This window comes from Neopsephotus bourkii, unplaced genomic scaffold (assembly GCF_033783945.1).
Source record: "Neopsephotus bourkii isolate Nb327-2 ecotype Australia unplaced genomic scaffold, CSIRO-AGI_Nbou_v1 NB_891, whole genome shotgun sequence".
Classification (NCBI taxonomy): Eukaryota; Metazoa; Chordata; class Aves; order Psittaciformes; family Psittacidae; genus Neopsephotus; species Neopsephotus bourkii.
The window spans coordinates 312,701-333,702 of record NW_026901385.1 but is presented as its reverse complement, the minus strand read 5'-3'; the positions used below and the strand labels follow the sequence as shown (position 1 = coordinate 333,702).

General features: G+C 55.5%; 2 protein-coding genes across 2 annotated transcripts in view; one reads left to right on the top strand and one right to left on the bottom strand.

Moving 5' to 3' along the window:
* Positions 1-10,722: 10,722 nt before the first annotated feature.
* Positions 10,723-12,400, top strand: LOC133214476 (chymotrypsin-C-like). Its single transcript, XM_061357384.1, has 8 exons — positions 10,723-10,878; positions 10,994-11,085; positions 11,165-11,262; positions 11,348-11,473; positions 11,584-11,720; positions 11,796-11,941; positions 12,095-12,244; positions 12,335-12,400. Exons 1-8 carry the CDS (start codon positions 10,839-10,841, stop codon positions 12,350-12,352), a joined length of 807 nt encoding a protein of 268 aa, XP_061213368.1. The 5' UTR covers positions 10,723-10,838; the 3' UTR covers positions 12,353-12,400.
* Positions 12,401-15,304: 2,904 nt separating this feature from the next.
* Positions 15,305-21,002, bottom strand: part of LOC133214472 (caspase-9-like) — a 48,798-nt gene continuing 43,100 nt past the window's right edge. The window contains exons 2-11 of the mRNA XM_061357381.1: positions 20,846-20,983; positions 20,094-20,313; positions 19,174-19,254; positions 18,989-19,020; positions 18,185-18,361; positions 17,691-17,780; positions 16,880-17,027; positions 16,433-16,612; positions 16,176-16,285; positions 15,305-15,844 (exon numbers count right to left, since the gene is read on the bottom strand). Of these exons, the coding sequence (XP_061213365.1) occupies positions 15,752-15,844; positions 16,176-16,285; positions 16,433-16,612; positions 16,880-17,027; positions 17,691-17,780; positions 18,185-18,361; positions 18,989-19,020; positions 19,174-19,254; positions 20,094-20,313; positions 20,846-20,977 (1,263 nt within the window). The 5' untranslated portion in view covers positions 20,978-20,983 and the 3' untranslated portion in view covers positions 15,305-15,751. The remainder of the gene's footprint in view (positions 15,845-16,175; positions 16,286-16,432; positions 16,613-16,879; positions 17,028-17,690; positions 17,781-18,184; positions 18,362-18,988; positions 19,021-19,173; positions 19,255-20,093; positions 20,314-20,845; positions 20,984-21,002) is intronic.

Below are 21,002 nucleotides of genomic sequence, written 5' to 3'. Positions count from 1 at the left end.
CTGTATTTTTTTTGCCCACAGAAATTGGGCAAGGAAAATGATAAACCCTCAGCAGACTATCAGTTATCTACTCCTGAGCAGAGCAGGACATTCACACCCAAGCAGATCCGGGGGTTCTGACTCTCTCCCTCTTTGAGACACTGGCCATGACACAGGCAAGCAAAAGGTGCCCCCTACACTAAGAAAAACCACAGAGCTTGATCTAATGCAGCACCTGAAACTCAGTCTTTCTATGAGGGATGCGCTCAGGTTTCTGAGCACGGGCTGCAGGGCTGTGGAAAAGAGAAATTCTGCAGGAGATCAAAACCCCCAGAAGCCTTGCACTGCTCGCTGGCCAGTCAGTGCCCTCTTGTAGGGATTCCAGGTACTAAGAAAGTAGCAATGGCCAAGGGAGATAAACACAGGTTGTGCCTGCGTGTGACCAGCTCTAAAATGTCACCTTGCTTGTGCTTTTTGCTACAACACATTAAAATGGCCATATTAAAAGGCCCAGGGACTGTCCTTAAGGAGGCTGCAATGAATTGCGTTACCCCTCTCTGGGGAGCTCTCTCAGTCTCCCCAGAGCCCAGCTTCAACAGTGAAAACTTCCAATCCCTGCTCCCATGCCTGAGGTTCCAGGACACAAACCTGGTGCCGGGCATCACTTGCAAATGGCGAGCTCTGGAATGGTGCCACCAACACGGCAATCCACCCTGGAACTGATCACCTAAAACTGCATCTGTGTATTGCCCTCTGCTGAGAGCTTTCGGCTCTGCTGGAGAACTGCTCTCAGAGGGCAAACATCCAGCCCCTGCTCCCACACCTGCAGCTGCCAAAGACAGAAAGCTGTTGCTGTGCGCAGCCTGCACCTAGCAAGCCCAGGAGCAATCCCACCAACACAGCAATGCACCCTTGATCAGCCACCCAAAACTGCATCTGCATCCTGCATCTGTGTCTTTTCACTTGCACTGATGAAGGTCCCCTCCTAGGGACCCGTGTGGGGATCCTGGAAGAGCTCCGGTACCAAGGCCTTGACCTGGATGTTGCAGATGGTGACGTCTGAAATGGACGCAGCTGCCCAAGAGCTGGTTCCTGCTCAAGACTGTGAGAGACAGCAAAGGGCGATTCTGACAAACTGCAGTTGGTAAAGGAGACACATTTTTGTCCTTGTGGCTGTTCAGCTGCAGGAGGCAGGAAAACCAAAGGATGCAGCAGTTCTGTGACCTTCATGTTTGGCACCTGAGGCCAACGCGCTCCGTGAGGACAACAGGGAGGTCAAGAGAACCTGCACGGCCCCACAAGTAAGCAGTGACAGAGCCGGCATAAAGCCCTCTGCTTTTCTAAGGGACTAAAACCAGGACCCTCAGGGTGCAGGGGTTTTCCTGGCAGCCAGCTGGGTTTGGGACCCCCAGGGTGCTTTGGGCGTGCAGGGAGAGGGTTTGGGGGGCAGAGGTGGTTGGAGTGGGTCCCATGAGGGGTTCTGGGGGTCCCAACAGAGGTTTTGGGGGGTTTGGCATTCTGGGGCTTTCAGGGTGCAGGGGTAGAGCAGGAAGCTTGCTGGGGCTGAGGCTCTGGGGAGGGGAAGGGGCTCCAGGTGCAGGTGGTTTGAGGTGCCAGGGGGTTTCGAGGTGCAGCCCCCAGCAGGGGCCATGGGACAGCAGAGCAGAGCTCAGTTGAAAGGGGCCTACAGCAATCCTGCAGTGCAACTGCCTGACCAATTCAGCGCTGGCCAGAAGTTCAAGCACGGTCTCGAGGGCATAGTCCTTACTGGCATTGTCCATACGGCTCCCCAGCACTCCCAGGCCTGGCACACCAGGGAGCTTGTGCCAATGTCTGAACCCCCTCTTCCTAACCCCAACTGTGAGCCTGCCCTGGCTCCCAGGGAGATCAGCACCGCCCTCCCCATGTCCCCTCTCCAGGAAGCTGCAGAGAGCTCTGTCCTGCAGCCTCCCCCCTGCTCCCCAGGGACCCCTCCTCGCCTGGCCCTGCTTCCCTCGGGACCCCGTCCTGCTCGACGCCCCTTTGGCTCTTCCCCCCTGGAGGCCATCGCTGCTCTGTCCCTCTCCCCCTCCGACCCCCGCTGCTGCTCCTCAGCCTCTCCGGCTCGCTCCTGCCCTGCTCCTCCCCTCTCCCGCCCTTGCCCACCCCCTCTTCCTGCTCCCTGTGCCCAGGGGCCGCTGTCCCAGCAGGGCCTGGCAGCAGGAGGAGCGCCCCGGGGCCCGCTGGCAGCTGCAGCGCCAGGGCAGGGGCTGCCGGCGGCCATGGTGGTGCTGGGGCTGCGGCCCAGCTCAGGGGAGGGCCGGGGCCAGCACTGAGGCGAGCGAGCCCCTGCGGAGATGGAGACAGCCCCGCTGTGGGCACAGGCACCGGGCACCCCGACTGCCAGAGCCCCCCGAGCTGCCCCGGCCCGGCCTGCGCCCTGCAGCTGGGCCTGGGCCTGGGCCTGCCCAGGAGGAAGGGGCAGAGCCCAGAGAGGCAGAGGAAGAAGGGCCTGGGCTGAAGAGTTTCCCCGGCAGGACGGAGAGCGGGAGCTGTGGTGAGTGCCGGGCGCTTGGGGCCAGGTCCCCCTCTTCTGCCTCTCAGTGCCCCCAGGATCCCCCCTCCCTTTGCCCTTGCTGGCATTGCTCGCTCCATCTCTGCCCTGCAGCCCAGGGCCCTTTGTGCCTTCCACCTCTCTGTCCTGCTGCCCAGCCCTGGCTTTCTGCCCTCCCTCTGGATCTTGCTCCCATCTCTTATTTTGGCCTCTCTTCCCCTTTGTCCCGCCTCCTGTCTCACCACTTCAAAGCCCTTCCTTTTTCCAAGGACATTTGAGGATGGGCTCTGGGAAATGGCAGAAAGAACCCTGCTCTTTTGTCCTTGTCTGGTGATGTTCTGTGAACTTTGGCAAGCCAGGGGAAGAGTGCTTGGAAGAGCCTCTTGTTGGAGAGTAACGTGTTCCTATAGTGTGCCTGTCTTCACCTTCTGGTGCAGGTTTCCCGCATGAAGCAGGATTTTGCTGACCTCTGAGCTTGCCTTGGCTTGGTAAATGTCACAGTTGTTGTCTTCACAGGGAGTGAAGCTGGAGCAAAACCAGCGGGAAATGCCACTTCCTTCCCGGATTGCTGCGTGATAAAGTCAGAGCAAGTAAAGGCACTTGCAGGTGGCTTTTCTGTGCAGTCTTTGTGAGGAGCTCTGGGTAGGGATTGATTTGCGTGCAGCAAGGCATCAGTGAGGAAAGAAAAGCAGGGCCTGTCTGAAGAGCTGGTTCAGCACAGGCAGGGTTTGAGCCTTTGCGCTGGAAGAGGTCTGTGCCACAGCTCCTAAGCACAGCAGATGAGCTGTCTGTAAGGAAAGTTGCCTTCGAAGTAAGGCTAGATTTGTTAAATTGGCTCCTCTGTTGCAGCTCTTTTGGCAGTATTGACATTATGTCCCAGCTGCGTGGCAGCGTGTTCACGCGGGACATCGAGGTCTTTTCAGGGGTACTGCTGGAGTGCAGGTGGTGAGACTGGGTGTAGTAATGTTAATAACTAGATATTAATAACTTGAAAGCTAAGAGCACCTCCGGTATGAAGACGGGTTGAGAACACTGGGGCTGTGCAGCCTGGAGAAGGGAAGCTGTGTGGAGACCTCAGAGCAGGCATCCCCACTCATGGAAGGGGGTTAGAACTGAATGATCTTAAGGTCCTTTCCAACCCAGACCATTCTGTGATTCTGTGATGTGTTTGAGAAGTAATTCCCCATGTATTTAGGTGTGTAGAGCTGGTGATTCCTCTGGCTGCGGAATTCCTGCTATTTCATCCCATCATTTGGAAGGAATGAAAAGAAAGCTTGGAGCTTGGAGGAAGGAGACCTCCTTTCCTTCTTGCCTATGGGGATGCCCAGAGCTGGTGCCAAGATTTGATCAGATGTTGCCCTCCATCCATCCCCTTCCCTGGCTGGTCGGACAGCAGCACCCTATGGTGTAGAAGGTAAGGGACATCAGTCTCAAGAGGTGCTCTCTTCTACCTGTGGTCACTTTCTGTCCCACAGCTTCTGTGTGCCCCTTCCTGAAAGCTCCTTCCCAGTCTTGTTTGAGAACAGCTGCTCTACCATGGCCCTTTAGCACAGGCGGTGTTTAGGTACAGGAGGTCTGGATGGGTCTTGGCCTGCCATGACATGAACTTTTTACAGGTCTCTACGTAGCTTGGAACAAAGGGGACATGAATTCACTGACATCCATGTTAACTGACATGCATCCCATGTTCGTTGACATCCACCTCACAACTGATCCTGTGGTGATGGCAGAGCAGAGCCGCACACAGCAGCATCGCCACATCAGCAGCCAACCCAAAGGCTGGTGAGGCCACAGAGTCCCAAGTGAGGGCTTGGCGGAAAGGCCGGATTGCGCAAGGGAGCCAGTGAAGGTCAGGGGCGAGAGGGAAAGGTGTAGGGAGAGGCAGAGCAGTTGAGGAGCAGGGGAGGAGGGAAACACAAGCAGAGCCAGGACGCGGTGCAAGAAGGGGGCTTTAGCCCAGGAGCAAGCAGAGGAAGATGGGCCTAGGCAGGCAGAGCCTGCTGCTCTGGCGGATGAGCCAATCAGGGCTGAGCAGAGGGTCGCCAGCCAATCAGGGCGCGGTGAGGGAACTGGATGCGGTTTCCAAGGCAACGGGCCCCATTCTGACAGCAAACTCACTGGGTGCAAAGGGAGGCTGCAGCTGTGCCACAGCGGCATTAAGGGATCGCAGGCTGTTTGGGTTGGGTCCTGGTGCAGGCCCCATTCACAGCAGCATGGTGGCCCCAGAGAGCAGCACTGGCAGCAGCGAGGCCTGGGAAGATGTGTGCCTCGAATACCGCTCATTGCTGAAGCAGCTGACGCACAACAGCAAGCAGCACATCAACATCCTGACCATCCTGGCTGCGGAGAACATGCGCTTCACTAAGGGCATTGTGTCCCTGATCGAGGCACAGATCACCAAGGTTTTTATATGCCACTGATTCCTACTTGTACCCGTACTGCTGGAGGGACCAGCTGGGGCAGCAGGCATGGGTGGCCTTAGGGCTAGAAGGAAGGGCGTCAGAGAGATGGAGTGCGCAGGATGTAGCTGACCATGGGATGAGTGCTGAGGAGCACAGGAGACAGGCAGCACGAGGTGCAGGGGTTAGAGGAGGAGGAATGTAGAAGGGACAAGGAGAGACAGCAAAGTGGGCAGGGGACTCCCAGGGGGGCAAGAGCCCTCCCTCCCTGCTTGTACTAGAAGAGGGTTTGGGACTCATCCCACCAAAAGCTCTGGGAGAGCAGCATGTCTCGCGATTGAATCCCATATCAGTTTCTTCTCATTACTCCAGGCTCCTGCAACCCTAAAACTGCCGCTCCTCTACCTGATGGATTCCATCATCAAGAATGTGGGAGAATACTATCTGCCTGCATTTGCTAAAAACCTACCTTTCATATTTCCTCGTGTGTTTGAACAGGTATGCACACTTTCAGATGAGTTCTGTAATCTCAGCAGCATTTGCTCCTGGTAGGACATACATGCTTTCCATTTGGGGTTTTCTTGCTCTGCTGCCCTGTCTTTAATGTTTTGCTCTTAATGGGAGGCGATGGGCATAAACAGAAAGGCAGGAAGGTCCACCTGAACTTGGGGAAGAGCTCATTTACTAAGAGGGCGACTGAGCACTGGGATGCAATGCCCAGAGCAGTTTTGTGCCTCTTTCCCCGTTGCCTTCCAATATTTTTGTTACTTTTTTTTCCCCCACAGAAATTGGGCAAGTAAATGAGACTTTTGATAGGGAAATAGTTGAAAGAACGTTTTCAGAGAATGGTAATGTGCAATAAAATCTTCAGATAGCCTTGAAACAACAATTCCGCATTCGAGCTTCTGTTCCTCAGTGCATGGGTATAGATGTATGACCTGCACTGCTTACAAATTCTGTAGAGCAAATTCAAGGTGTTAAAATGGCAAACTGTTCATGGAGTTAGAAAATAGATGAAATCTTTAGTTCAACAGAAAAGGTGAAGAAATTGTTTTGTATTAACTTAACAAGCTGTGCAATTGTTTGATTGGTTTAGGTCGATGCAGATACTAAGAAATGTTTATTTAAACTACGCTCCACATGGAACGGTATTTTTCCTGTGAAGAAATTACTTGTACTGGACAGCAGAGTGAGCACATTAGATCCGGCTTGGCCAATTAAACCCCTGCCTGCAAACCTGGATTTATCCAGCATCATTGCGAAACGCAAGTTCCCAAAGAGATCAGTAAGTTTGTGTGCCTGCTGCATGCACCGATGGTGATACGTGTAGTTGTCATTGTTTGTCTGCTGCTGTCTGACGATTTAGCGCGTTAATAATGAAGTATGTGAGCTCTGTACACGGGCAAGAGGATTTCCTGAGCTGAGACTATTGGATAGGTTGGGGTTTTAGGTTTCAAAACCCTCTTCCAGATTGTGGAACAATTACAAAGTTCTTGGGGTTTTTGCTTTTCACTTCTGTCCAAAATGCTGCCTGCCCATGATCCTTGTCTTCTATCTCGTCGCTCACAGCAAGCCAGGCTAATTCAGTTATATTTGGTCTTACAGAAGAAGGAAGCCCAATTGTTGGAAGTAAGATCAGTTTCCTCATTAGCTCAGGCTGGTTTGATGCTACCATCAGAAGACAGTGGTTAAGCTGCATTGTCTTACATTCTTAAGTGAGAGCCTCCCTATGTTTGATAGTGAATTATACCAAAATAAAGCACCTCTAAAGTGCAGAAATATCAAAGTTAGATCAGATGCTGGGCACCTTAGTTGCCCTGAACCTGTGGAATATGTAGGAAAACTAATGCTGTCATGAGAACATGTGCCTGGGTGATGTATTTTGCAGTACTGACTTTGATTTACTGATTTTGCAGGAACGGGAATGCACAACAGAATCTGGAATAAGCAGGCAAGATCGAGGACTGAAAAGGCGTCTTCAGGGGAAGTCAGAGGATAGAGAGGAGGAGGTGAAAGAAAAGAGAAATAAGGGAAGTATGGAGAAAAAAGAAGAGGAACATGAGACTTGTGAACACAGACCAGCAGGCAACGGAAATGAAGTAATTGACGGTGCTCTTCAGAAACAAGGCACGGCTACAGAGGATGCCAGAGGAAAATCAACCACGTTGTTCATGACACAACTGTTCAGATAAACTGAGGTGTTCTTTCTTTTGTTGTTTTGCTTGCTTCTGCTTTCTTCCAGTTTACTTCTTTCTGAAAAAAAAATAAACTGAATTGTTAGAATTCAGTAAACTGAAATGAAACAATGGAAAACTGAAATGAAGAAAACCCTAAAAGAATGAATGAAAATAATGAAAGGAAACAGAATGAAAGGAAAAGCTGAAATAACATGGTGAAATAATGAAAATAAATAGTAAAATGAAAAAAGCGAGGGAAGGAGGGAGGGAAGTAGGCATGCAGGAAAGGAAGAATGGATGGAAGGAAGGGAGGAAGGAAGGAAGGGAGGAAGAAAGAAAAACGAAGGGAAGGAAGAAAGAAATAATAGAGAAAGAAAAAGGAATGAATGAATGCCTGAGTGAGAGTAATACTAATTAAATGCAATATAATTAATTTAAATACAGGAATGAAATGAAATAATAATATCATACAATAATTTGGGTTGGAAAGGACCTTAAAGCTCATTGAGTTCCAACCCCGTACCATGGGCAGGACCACCTTTAAAAGACCTGGTTGCTGCAAGCCCCATCCAACCTGGACTTTGAACACTGCCAGGGATGGGGCAGGCACAGCTCCTCTGGGCACCCTGTGCCAGGCCCTCACCACCCTCTTCCTCCTGTAACAATTTGTTGCTAATGAAGTGAAATTGAACTAAATGAAATGAAATGAAGTTCTGTCTATGAACTCACATGAAATCCCGTTTCAACCTGTAACCTTGGTGAGTCTTCAGAATGCTTGTGGAGCAGAAAAAATGTCTGACGTTCAGGCAAACAACAGGCTCATGGTTATGTGACTCATGGTCAGTGCAGGGAATAGAGTGGCATGGCATAGCACAGCACAGCATAGCACAGCATAGCACGGCATAGCACAGCATAGCACAGCATAGCACAGCATTAGGGTTTCAAGGCATGGTCTGGAGTGCAGGGGGAATGTTGGGAGGCTCTGGGGAGATTTTGGGGTGCGTGAGGCTTTTTGGGTGCAGGGGTTTTCCTGGCAGCCAGCTGGGTTTGGGACCCCCAGGGTGCTTTGGGCAAAGAGAGCAACAGGTTCCCCCCCTAACTTCTTCCCAACTGTTTTCTGCCCATGCTAGCGAGGACAGGGGTGCTCAAACTCACTTGTTAAGCAATTCCCACCACGTTTGCCCAGACGACATCCGTAGGGTAAGGGTAAAGGTCTGCCTGACTCGTTGAGGATCCAAGTCTGGATCTGCTGCCCTGCTTGAACTGGCCTTATCTACAGGGTTTATGGGGCAGCTCAGCACGAGGGGTGGGTTCATGGTTTCTCTGTCCTTGGTTCCCCGTGCTCCCTCATTCCCCTTTCACTCAGTGACCGTTTCTTTGCAGCAGGATTCCCAAAAAGGGCTTTGTGGAGGTGACGGAGCTGACGGACATCAACTACAACAGTAACTTGGTTCGCCTCAGGCCGGGTCACATGAATGTGGTCTTGATCCTGTCCAACTCAACCAAAACTGCCCTCCTTCAGAAGTTTGCCCTGGAGGTCTACACGTTCACAGGGTAGGCTGGGGCCCTTGCCCAGGTTTCTGGTACTGTTTTAACACCTTGCATAAGGCCGCTCTGGTGCCATGGCAGGAGTGGTGTCAGCTCACCTGCCAGGAGGGAGCTGGGTGGTGACTGTGCTCATGAGTGGCCTCAAGCAGAGGAAAACCAGGTGGCCTTTCCAGCCTGTACTGGGCAAAGGTGAGCGGACAGGTCTGGCACTGCCACCACCTTTAGCACACCCATGTTTCAATGACTGGAGAGCATGAGAGTGCCACACAGCAGGGAATTGTCAGGTGTGCGGAGCCAGGGTGGAAACGGAGCTGCAGCACCACAGCCCTGCACCTGCCCTTGGTGACAGAAGCTGTCCCTGTTACCTGTCCAGCAGGAATGTGGCCTGGCTCAGGGGGTGTGCTAATCCCTCTGCTCTGAGGGACTGGGGTGGGTCAGAGCCCAGCCCTCCCTTCCCCTCTGTGCTGCCTGTAGGTGTTACCACATGTGGTGGTGACATCCATGTAATCAGTGTGTGTTTCTTCAGCATCCTTGACCAGTCACCTGTCTCTTCCAGAACTGCCTTTCACAGTTTATGAAGTTACCACTGTCCTTTTCTTTCCTTTTTCCCCACATACCTCTTTCTTTTTTGTTTGTTGTTTTTTTTTTTACCATAAAGAGCACAACACATTGCATTATTGACTTCTCATTGGGATGAATGGCATACTGAAAGGCATTTTGAATGATTCCTGGGAAACAGAGTTTTCAGCATATCTTTTTTTCAGTAAACTTTCCTGTTTCCCAACAGCCTTTTCAATGTGACTGATGGTTGTCATTTTTCTTACCTTTCTGCTTTCTCTGCTGTCTCATATATGATCATATAAACACCCCCCTACATGGATCTTGAGGCACGTTTTTATTAGGGAATAAGGAGCGTTTGAGGATGAAGAATGTCTTACAGTAATGTCTATAAAAAGCTGAATTTGCTTATCACAGTCTACAAATATGTATTAATATTAATGAATGTGTAATTGAAATCAGCAAGTTCCCTTGGAAAGGTAAATTATTCCATTTGGATTTTGGTTTTAAAGTACATCTTTTTTTCTTAACGTGCACTTCCAATGTGTGATTCTTGCCCATTCTTGCCGTGTCCCTGCTGGGGCTGCTGCTGCCGGGGCAGCCGTGCCGGGGGTGCTGTCCCCACGCTGTTGTGTTGTGCATGCACCCTGCAGGACTCGGGCGGTCACCCCGGGGGGGTCACAGGGACTCGGTGCCTGTTGCCATTGCTGCTGGAGGGGTCCGTGTGTGCAGTGCTGCAGGATGGGAGCCTCCCGTGGTGTGCAGCCCCCCGAGGGCTGGGTCTCTGTCCTGAAGCTGTGTGCGAAGGCGGCTGCTGGCTCTTGAGGCTGTTCCGTGTTTTCCTGTCGTGCTTGGCCCAGGAGGGCGAGTGTTGTAGCCACACGTGGTTGGGGGAGCTCCCGTGTTGGCTGTACCGACGTGTCTGTCCCGCGGTGTCACCCCGGGGGTGTACGGGGGGTGTTTGTGTGGTTTGTGTGGTTTGGGTTTTTATTCGGATCCCAAATAAATATTATATTTCTTAAGCTGGGTGCCTGTGTGGGGCTGAGGTGCAGCCGTGCTCTGGTTGTGTCCATGCTGGTGGCAGGAGCCACATGGGGAGCAGGCACCCCATCACCGCTGCAGGTGGTGGTGAAGCAGGATGACCCATGGAGGTGCTGGGACAGCAGCATAGGAAGCAGCGGGGGCCTGATCCACATAGGGTGTTACTGAAGGTCTTCAGCATCCCTGTGCTATGGGGCTGCCCCCACGGCACCTGTGGGGTATTGGGTGGCCTTGGCCATGTGGAGCATGAGATAAAGAGACCCTACTCCTGTGGTGCATGGGGGGGCAGGTTTGGGGGCTGCACCCTGGAAGCTGGGGGCAGTTGGGCTGCCTGCAAGCACAGGGAGCAGTGCGGCTGGGGGGCTGCCCGCAAGCTGCCCCCCGGAGGGACCCTGTGTGTCCCCAGGTGTCCCTGCTCTGCCACGTTGGCTGGGCAGCTGTGGCTGTTCCCAGGGGCTGATAAGAGGGAGCAATGGGGGTGAGGAGCTGCCCCCCAGCGTGGGACACTCACCAGATGTTGGCCAGGGGAGGGTCAACACCAAGGTCCTGGGGTGCTATAAGAGGGGTGAGCGGCCCCTGCAAGCACTCTGGACTGCTGCAGCCATGCTGGGTGCTCTGTGCCTCGCTGTGGTGCTGGGCTACGGTGGGTCTGGGGCGCAGGAGGGGATGGGGTGAGGGGCCTGGGACCCCGGCAGCCGCTGTGGCCCTGGGCAGGGGGTGCAGGCGGCCGCTGAGGTCCCTTTGCCGGTGTCACCCAGCCTATGGATGCGGGCAGGCGGCCGTGGCATCGCTGCATCGCCCCCGCGTGGTGGGTGGTGAAGATGCTGTGCCCCACAGCTGGCCATGGCAGGTAAGGGGGGGTGCAGGGGTGGGGATAGGGGTGGGGACTGGGACATCCCCACACTGATGCTGTGCCTCTGCTGTCACAGATTTCACTGCAGTACATCCAGAATGGGAAGTGGTACCACACATGCGGCGGGACCCTGATTGAAACCAACTGGGTGCTGACAGCTGCCCACTGCATCAGGTGGGTGCTGGGTGTAAGAGAGGGGTCCATGCAGGGGGGTCAAGATGTCTATGGAGACTGACACCTCTGTTTCTGCCCCTGGAAGCTCCACCCTGACGTACCGCGTGGTGCTGGGCAAGCAGGTCCTGTCGGATGAGGAAGAGCTGGGCTCGGTGGCTGTGGGAGTGGAGAAGATCATCGTGCACAAGAACTGGAACTCCTTCCTCATCATGTATGGGATGGGATGGGATGGGTCAGGGATGGATGGAGGGGGTATTATGGCTGGGTTCCGCTTCCCTACGAGCCTGATCTTCCTGTCCCCACGCTTGGCTCTCCCCATAGCAATGACATCGCCCTGATCAAGCTGGCAGAGGAGGTGCAGGAGAGTGAGACCATCCAGGTGGCCTGCCTGCCGCCCGCCGGGCAGATACTGGAGAACAACTACCCCTGCTATGTGACCGGCTGGGGCCGGCTCTGGAGTAAGTGGGGTCCGTGGGGAGGAGTCAGCGGGGTCCAGCGGGGGTGCAGGGTGTGATGTGTGCCTCTTGTGGCAGCGAATGGGCCCCTGGCTGACGTCCTGCAGCAGGCACTGCTGCCCGTGGTGGACTATGAGACCTGCTCTCAGTGGAGTTGGTGGGGCATCCACGTGCTCCCCAGCATGATATGTGCTGGCGGCGATGGTGTCATCTCCAGCTGCAACGTGAGTGATGGGCAAGGGTGGCAAGGGTGGGCGCTGGGCTGGTCTGTGCTCCCGAGGAACAAGGGCTGTGGAGCCCATGGGAAGCACTGGGAGGTGAGGGGCTGGAGGGGAGCGTCCGGACGGGCGAGTCCTGAGCGGTGTCCATGGGGCCAGGGGGACTCCGGAGGCCCCCTGAACTGCCCGTTCGAGGGGCGCTGGGAGGTGGCCGGAATCGTCAGCTTTGGCTCGGGGCTGGGCTGCAACACGCTGAGGAAGCCGACGGTGTTCACCCGCGTGTCCGCCTACATCGACTGGATCCACGAGGTGGGTGCCGCGGGCTCTGCCCCCACCGAGGGGCTGCCCCTGCCCAGCGCCGGGGCTCACTGCCATGGCCCCTCTGTCTTGTCCTTGCAGACAATGAGCAGCAACTGAAGATGCGGCGCGAGGGGCAGCGCGTCTCGAGCGTGATAAAGGCACAAGAGCTGAGCTGGTCTCGCTTGGTCTGGTTATTGAGCAGGGGGCAGCGGGGGGCAGGCACCTGCGGCTGTGGCTGGGGATGCTGGGGTCTGCAGGGTCCCCACGTTGCTCAGGGAGGGCACTGGGGCAGGCTCCGGCTGCAGCTGTGGGGAGCAGGGGTGGGATCCATGCCCTTAGCACCAAGGGGCTCAAGGCTTTGCTGGTGGTTTGGGGGAGAGGGGCTGGGGTCTGGCTGGGGGCCTGTGAGGGAGCCAGCTGGCCCATGGGGAGCACTGAGGGATGTGGCAGCTCCAAAGTGCTTTAGGGGCCTCAGCTGTCCTTGGCAGTGGATCAGGCTGCCCAAAGAGGGGGTGAATGCCCCATCCCTGGCAGTGCTCAAGGCCAGGTTGGACACAGGGGCTTGGAGCAAGCTGCTCCAGTGGAAGGGGTCCCTGCCCGTGGCAGGGGTTGGAGCTGGAGGAGCTTTAAGGTCCCTTCACCCCAACCCGTTCTCTCCTTCTCTGGTTCTGTGTCTCAGAGGACTTTGCTGGCCCTGGGCTACTTGAGGACAGGTAAATTGCAATGGGGGTCTCAAGGGTTGGTCCTTGGGGGCTGCCTGGTCCAGGGAGGGGGGTTGCAGGACCTGCACCATGACCCAGAGCTGAGTGTCTCAGTGTGGGTCTCCTCCCACAGCATCTGGAGGAACAAGGTGGGTGCTGGGTCTGGCAGTGTGGGGCTTGCACCCCGGCTGGGGGGTCCCCAGGAGGAGCCAGGGCTGCCATGGGAGGGATGTGGGGGGTTGCAGTGGAAGGAGGCACCGTGGCAGTGGGAGCAGGGGTGCACAGGCTGCGGATGGTGCTGTACCATGAGCCCCCGAGCAGGGCTGCCCACCGGCACTGCGGTGCTGCCATCACCTTGTCATGGGTGCTGGGCCCAGTGAGAAGCTTCGTGCCAGAGGATGGAGGATGGTGGTGCCTGGAGCTCAGCGGGGGACGTGATGGATGGTCCCCAGCTCAGGAGTGATGCTGCCACCAGCCTGAGCAACACCAGCACCAGCCTGGGGAGCGATGCCATCGCCTGCACTGGGCCTGCAGTGGGGCCCAGGAGCAGTGGTGCGAGCCCCGAGGCTGTGGGAGCCACTTGCCTGGGCTGTGGCTGGCTTGGGGCAGGGTTGTGGGTCCGTCTGGGGACTGAGGGACACCTGACAGCGTGGCCAGAGGTTTAGTGGGTGAAGAGATGCATGGGGAGGGCAGCAGCTGGGGGTGCTGCTGGGTGCTGTGGCAGAGGGATTGTACACATCACCCCTTGGGTATTAAAGACCTGCCCAGAGGATGTGTGGAGATGGACCATGTACTGCAGGGGGGCTCTTGGGGGTGGGAAGAAGAGGCTGGGGAGCAGGACCCCACCATGCGGGAGGCACTGCCTGGTGCTGCAGTCACATCGAGACGTGCTCTCATGTCACGTCTGTGTGTCCACCTGGGCACCCTGTCCCCTCCTCAGAGGTGGTGTGGTGAGTGTGGGAGCCCTGGGCACCACTGCAGCACTGGGGCTGGTACCCAGCGGGTCAGTGGTGGTGGGGAGGGAGCAGGACCGTGCCTGGCACTGGCACCCTCTGAGATGGGTCCCACCCCAGTGAAGTTGTCCCCTCCTGCAGGAGGTGGTGGAGAGTCACAGTCCCTGCATGGGACTCGGCTCAGCCACGGCTCGCAGTGAGACCCCACAGGGGTGGGTGGCCACGAGGCTGCTGTGTGACCTGAGCGAGGCCAGCAGGGAGCCTTTGGGGTGTGTGGATCCCTGGGTGGCTGTGCGAGCACCCAGCACACCCGAGGGACAAGTGGGGTGTGCTGGGCTGTACTGTGTCAGGGGGACACGAAGCACCACGCTGTGGCTGCTGGCACTGCCCATGTGTCTGTGATGCTGACAGAAGGCAGCCCCTGTAAACCACATTGGGTGAGGAGTGGCCCAAGTTGCTATTGATACCCACAGGTGATTCCCAAAGCCTCCCTCGCTCCCCCAGCAGCACGGAGGCACAGGGGCACAGCACAAGCTGCCTTTGCTGTTCCGAAGCAGACCAGGGCTGTGAAATGCCCCATGCAACTGGGGGGCACCCATCAGCTCTCCATCCTGTCCCGGCTCTGCACAGTGACACTTCCCTTCCCCACATACCCCATGGCAGCTGCATCTCCCCAGGGCAGCTCCTCAGTCCCTGAGGACGCCTCTCCCTAATATCCCACATCCATCCCGGGTTTCTAATCCAAAACTATCACCACAGCAGCTCCCCAGGGCAAGCGCTCGACCTCAGCTCTGGGATTCAGAGGGATCCTCATCAGGCTCCTCTCTAAGTTCGCATTATTGCAGATTGCCTCAAGGGGACACTCGCTGCCTTCTCGCATGGCCACGTCTCGGCTGAGAAAGTTGGGGCTCTTCAGCCTGGAGAAGAGAAGCTGCGTGGAGACCTCAGAGCAGCTTCCAGTGTCTGAAGGGGGCCTATAGGGATGCAGGGATGGACTCTTCATTAGGGACTGTAGTGATAGGACAAGGGGTGATGGTTAAAACTGAAACAGGGGAAGTTTATATTGGATATAAGGAGGAAATTCTTTCCTGTGAGGGTGCTGAGGCACTGGAATGGGTTGCCCAGGGAGGTTGTGAATGCTCCATCCCTGGCAGTGTTCAAGGCCAGGTTGGACGAGGCCTTGGGTGATATGGTTTAGAGCGAGGTGTCCCTGCCCATGGAAGGGGGGGTTGGAACTGGATGATCTTGAGGTCCTTTCCAACCCAAACAATTCTATGATTCTATGAAACGCTCCCAGTAGCAGCAGGAAGATGAAGATTTACATGGATGAGGCTTTTCTTGCTCTTCTTGCAGAGAAGCCTTTGGGAGATGTTGAACTGGCACTCACAGCACGGAACAGACGAGGAAACACAAAGGATTTTCTTGCCTTTTCCATTGTGTTTTACTGGAAATCTCAATTACAAAACTCATTCCATGCCACTGAAGTGCCAGGCTTTGATCCCATCAGTTGGTTTTCCAGGCAGAGAAGGCCGCAAGTGTGGCAGTCACCAAACAAAATACCCTGAGGCTGAGCACAGGCGCATCGCAGCGAGCTGGAGGTGCTCTCCTCTGCGAGCACAGAGGCGCTGGGCCAGCGCGTGCCCTGGCAAAGGGGCTTCCTGCTCCATCCGTACCATTCCCCATCGGCACGGCGCAGCCTCCATCCCCTCCCTCTTTCACAGCACTCACGGGTGACATTCCTCAAGACAAACATCTCGACAGACAGAGATGGCACCAGGAGCATGGCTGCAGGGTCCTGGAGGGAGCAGGTTTCCTCTGGCTGCGGGGAAGCAGCTCTGGAGCTTGGCAGCATCCTCGGAGCATCATTTGCACTTGAAGAAGAGTTTTTTACGGAGGAAGTTGAAGCAGCCTGGGATCTGCTTGTACTTCCCCTTGGCAGAGACAGCGTCGGCCACCTGAGAACAGGAGGAGAGTGGATGAGGAGCAGGCAGGACAGGGAACTCAGGGATGCGCGGAGAACTCACAGCAGCTTCCAGTGTCTGAAGGGGGCTACAAGGATGCTGGAGAGGGACTCTTCATCAGGGACTGGAGCAACAGGACAAGGGGTGATGGGTACATATGTACCATCGTGTCTTAGGAGTACCACAGAGTGCAGGTGAGCACCATAGACATCTCCAGGCACAAGAGAACCACCAGGACTTCCCCAAGGGCACGATCTGCCTGGACACAGGGCAGCAAGCTTATAACAGTGACCCAAGTCCCACGAGCTTGGACTTTGACACTCACCCGCAGTAACATGTTCAGCAGGTCTTCCGAAGGGGCGTATTGCTCCAGCACGCTGTCCAGGGTTTCCACATACCATGAGCCACTCGACACCTCCCTCCAGGAGACAAAACCTGCAGAGGAAGAATGAGAACATCACTGCCAAAGACAGTTTTATGTTCTCGTCTCACTAAGTTCCTGCCATCTCCAATTGCCCCAAACCTCCCCCAACTTGGGCTACAAATCTCCAACACTTCGGCCAATTCCTCTGGGGATCTCACCTGGAAAAGTTGAGTAGGAGACCAAGATGTCACTGGGAGTGGGCAAACTGGCTACGGCGTCTGGCTCGTCCATGATATCTGATGGGGCCTGGAAAGGAGTCGCATCCGACTCCACAGAACCTCTGGGAGCTTCCTCTCCAGGTGAATTGAAATCCACTACAAAGCCTCGATCTCTTTGCTCTGCAAAAGGCAGGAACAAGTCAGTTCCCAATGTGCATATTACTCAATTGCTCAATGGTGAGACTGGAGGCCACAAGAATGATCAGGGGCTGGAGCAGCTCCTAAATGGAGCCAGGCTGAGAACATTGGGGCTGTTCAGCCTGAAGAAGAGAAGCTGCTTGGAGACCTCAGGGCAGCTTCCAGTGTCTCAAGTGGGACCCAAGGGTGCTGGAGAGGGACTACCAGAGCCAAAACAAATGCACTGCCAAAGCCAAAACAAAGATTCACCTCCACCACAGGCCTGGATGAAGAAGAGTTTGGGTTTTCCTCTCAGACTCGGGCAATTGGACCCATTGAAATAGTTCACAATCTTTTCTATTGGAATTGGTTTTCCATCTGTTCCATAAACGCCTCCGGGGAACTGAACATGGCTCGTCTGCAAGAGGAAAATCCAGGAGCTAGGAATGCAGAAGGGGAGGCCAGCTCTGAGGGAACCCATTTCTGATGGGTGCTCTGCAGCCTGAAGTTCCCAGAACAGAGCTTGATTCCTCACATTTGCTCCTTGTCAGGGTGAGGGGACAACCCAGCATTGTCTGAAACATGCTAACACCCATCATCCTATTGCTCAACTCCTATCCCACCTCTTCCAGCAATGGGGTTTTTCATCCTCTGGGACAACAGGCACTTAACATCCACCATTTTTCTAACAGTGACTCTCCCCTCCTCATTCTGCGAGGCCTCGCACTTGAGATAAACAGGCTTTACTGTTGATAGCATCTTCCCCATCAGAGCTGGAGACACAGGAAGGACTGAATGGGCACAGTACGAGGGGCAGCTCTGCCTCCCTTCACTCCGGGGCTGCCATTCAGCTAGAAATTATACAGCCCAACTTCCAAAAGGGAGAATTGGCAAGGTTGGATCAGACTGTGCTGGAGAAGCAGCACACAGCAAGAAGCAGTTCAGTTTGTATCCTCAACCCAGATACAAAATGTAACTCTTCCAATGTGCAGAGGCAGGGGAGCAGAAAACCTTGGGAATGATCCTGTTCCCATGCAGGCAGCCTGACTAATGGGCAAAGGGAGAGATGGGAGGGACCCACCTGACAGCCATGGGAAAGGATGACCACAATGCAGCAGTCCAGGGTGCTGTGGTCCTGCCGTGCCAGCTTCTGCAGCTCTGAAACCATGTCCTGCATGGGAAACATCACAGTAACAGTTGTTCAAACCACACCACAGATTGCTGCTGGGCATTGCTCTTACCACAGACTGGTTTGGCTTGGAAGGGACCGTAAAGCTCACCTTCCACTTAGGGACCCCTTCCACTGGAGCAGCTCGCTCCAAGCCCCTGTGTCCAACCTGGCCTTGAGCACTGCCAGGGATGGGGCAGCCACAGCTTCTCTGGGCACCCTGTGCCAGCGCCTCAGCACCCTCACAGGGAAGAGCTTCTGCCTAAGAGCTCAGCTCAGTCTCCCCTCTGGCAGGGTAAAGCCATTCCCCTTGGCCTGTCCCTACAGGCCCTTGCTTTCAGCATGCTGCCAACATGGGCACATTTCCCATCACACACACTTCCTTGAGCTCAATGCAGCGGTCTCACCTGAGCTTCCAGATCCCTCTGAGTCAGGACATCAAAGCTCAAGGCCCTGAAGCGCTTTTCCAGCTTCTCACAGTCCACGTTGGAGCCGTGGCGAGTGGACAGACCCGAGCCTGTGGTGAAGTTGATGTTGTTGAGGATCAGGCAGCGCCCACACGGATCTGCTCTCAGCTGGTAAACCTGCCAGGCACACACTGCAGTTAAACACCCTCTCATTCGAGTGCCTGCTGGCTATTCCTGCAGGATGCAGTGCCAAGGAGGAACAGGAGTCCTTAAAGCAGCTCAGTTCACAGCTTTTTCATCTCTCCAAGCCTAAGTACGGATAAGAGGCTCCGTCCTCCAGGCACACGTTGTTATCAGCAGCAGGGAATGCAAAACCACCCACCAAGTAGGGTGGAAATTTGTGGAAAGCAGCTGCTTCTTCACCCAGAGTCTCCAATGGCAAGCTGAAGCCTCTAGAGGGTGTTTTTTAGGCATTATCATCAAATGTGACCACAACAGCCCATGTGAGGAGCTGAGAATGGGGTAGAAAAATCTCCCCCAGACTCATCTTTACCATCAACAGCAGCACCAGAGGAATCTCATGAGGGCTACCCTCAGCCCTGTGATTCCAAAGTCTACACAGAATCCATGACAGGGTCATCAGGTTGGATGCTCCAGATCCCTGAGCATCCTTGTGACCCTGAGCAATGGCTCAGAAGACACAGAGCAAGAACCAGCTATCCCAGGGTTATTTCCTGGCAGCCACTCACAAGGCCCAAAGCCTTTGCTTAATAGTGAATGTTTTCAGCCCAACCAAATACTGACCAGATCGCGGTTCCACTTGTCAACAGCCAAACCTACAACACACAACAGAGACACAGGGCTTAGCTCTCCCACACTCCACAGCCAGGTGTTGTCCACCTTGCTCCCAATATCCGTGTCATTCCCTCCCTGTCGGCCCTGACACATTGGTGATGTGTACATCCAGAACAGCCTGGGCCATGGCTTACCCCGGACTGGCACAGGAGGTACCCGCGGTCTTTCACTCTCTGCTTGCACTGGGATGGACAAATGTTCTGGAAGGTTCACATCTGTAAAGACAGAGATCAGGCAGATCTCACTTCTCCCGCTTTTGACTTCATGCTACAAGTAAGCAACCCACGGTGCCCAAAAGGACCCTGCTGTGATGCTGCAAGGTCACATCACATCCGTTTTCCCTTTGCAGGGTTTCACAGACTCAAGTTTCTTCTCACAACTACACAAGCTGGATCCCCACGCAGATACAGAGGAGCACAAGGTGGTGAGGACATGGCAAAATCCATTCTCACCAAGGTACTGGGGAAATCCTGTGCAAAACCACGGACAAGGGTGCTCCTAACGCCAGCACACAGCCCAAGCTCTGCAGTCACCTCTACAAGCCCTGCTCCAGGATAACGGAGCTGGCACCAGGTCGAGGTGATCCTCCCTCTCTACTCAACCCTCATGAGGCCACATCTGGAGTCCTGAGTCCAGCTCTGGGCTCCTGAGTACAAGAAAGACAAGGAGATGCTGGAGAGGGTCCAGCCGAGGCCACAGGGATGCTCAGGGCTCTGGAGCACCTCTCTCATGAGGAGAGATTGCAGGAGCTGGGCCTGCTTAGTGCAGACAAGAGCAGCCTGAGAGGGGATCTCATCACTGCACATCAATAGCTCAAAGGTGGGTGCCAGCAGGATGGTGCCAGACTCTTTCCAGTGGTGCTCAGCGACAGGATGAGGAGCAATGGCCATAAACTAAACCACAGCAAGTTCCACCTCAACATGAGCAAGAACATCTTTCCATTGAGGGTGGCAGAGCCCTGGCACAGGCTGCCCAGGGGGGCTGTGGAGTCTCCCTCTCTGCCACCCCACATGTTGCTGTTTGCCCAGAAACCAGTCAGACCCTCGAGTCTTACTTTTAGGATGTTCTTCTCCCCGTAACTCCAGCTCGACAGGCCTCAGGTCTACCAGCTGGGGTGGTGCCGATGGGCCCCCACACTCCTCAGTCAGCATGTCAGCGAGGTCGCCCTGCCCCGTGTCCCGCAGGATGGAGAGGAATACAGGGAAAGCCCGCTTCCCTCGAGTCTCCAGGTCAATGACCAGCTGCCGGGCTTGCTCTCCTCGGCTGCCAGCGCTCTGCAGAGGAGGAAAACCCAGGATTACCGACTGGCACCGAGCCGAGGTGTGCTGCTGGGCCAGCCTTCCCCACTGATCTCCATGGAGAGGAAACCTCCACACAGGGTGAATGAGACCGAGCCCCAGTGGACACAGGCACAGATCTCGCCAGCAACCACCCAAACCCCAGCCCTGGACCCCTCCGACCACAATCCCTGGCTGCCTGCCCCATAGAGCCCACCATAGGGAGGGCAAGCGGGGAGGGAGCCCCCGCAGGACAGGGCACTGACAGCCCCAGGCCTGTCCCCAGTAACTGAGAGGGGACACGGGGGCCCCTTACCCCTGTCACCAGGCTGGCAGGGACACCCAAGGGGAAAGGAAGAAGAGTCAAGACCCGGGGTAGGTGTCACAGCTCCGACCTTTAGAGCCCATGGTAGGGAGGGACAAGAGCAGCTCCCCCGGCCTGGCCCCAGCATGGCGGAATCGCGGCCCTACCCGGGGCCTGGCCCTAGAGACAAAGGCACCCGGGGCGCACACGCGGTGCCCCCCTCACCTGCACGTCCTCCACCATGGGCCGGGTGAAGAGGCCGCGCTCCTGCAGCGGGCCCCAGAGCGGGGCCACCCGCAGGGCCGCCACCAACCGCGCTCGGCCGCGCCGCAGGGCCCGGCGCTGCGCCTCCTCCATGGCCGCTCCCCGCCCGCTGCAACCG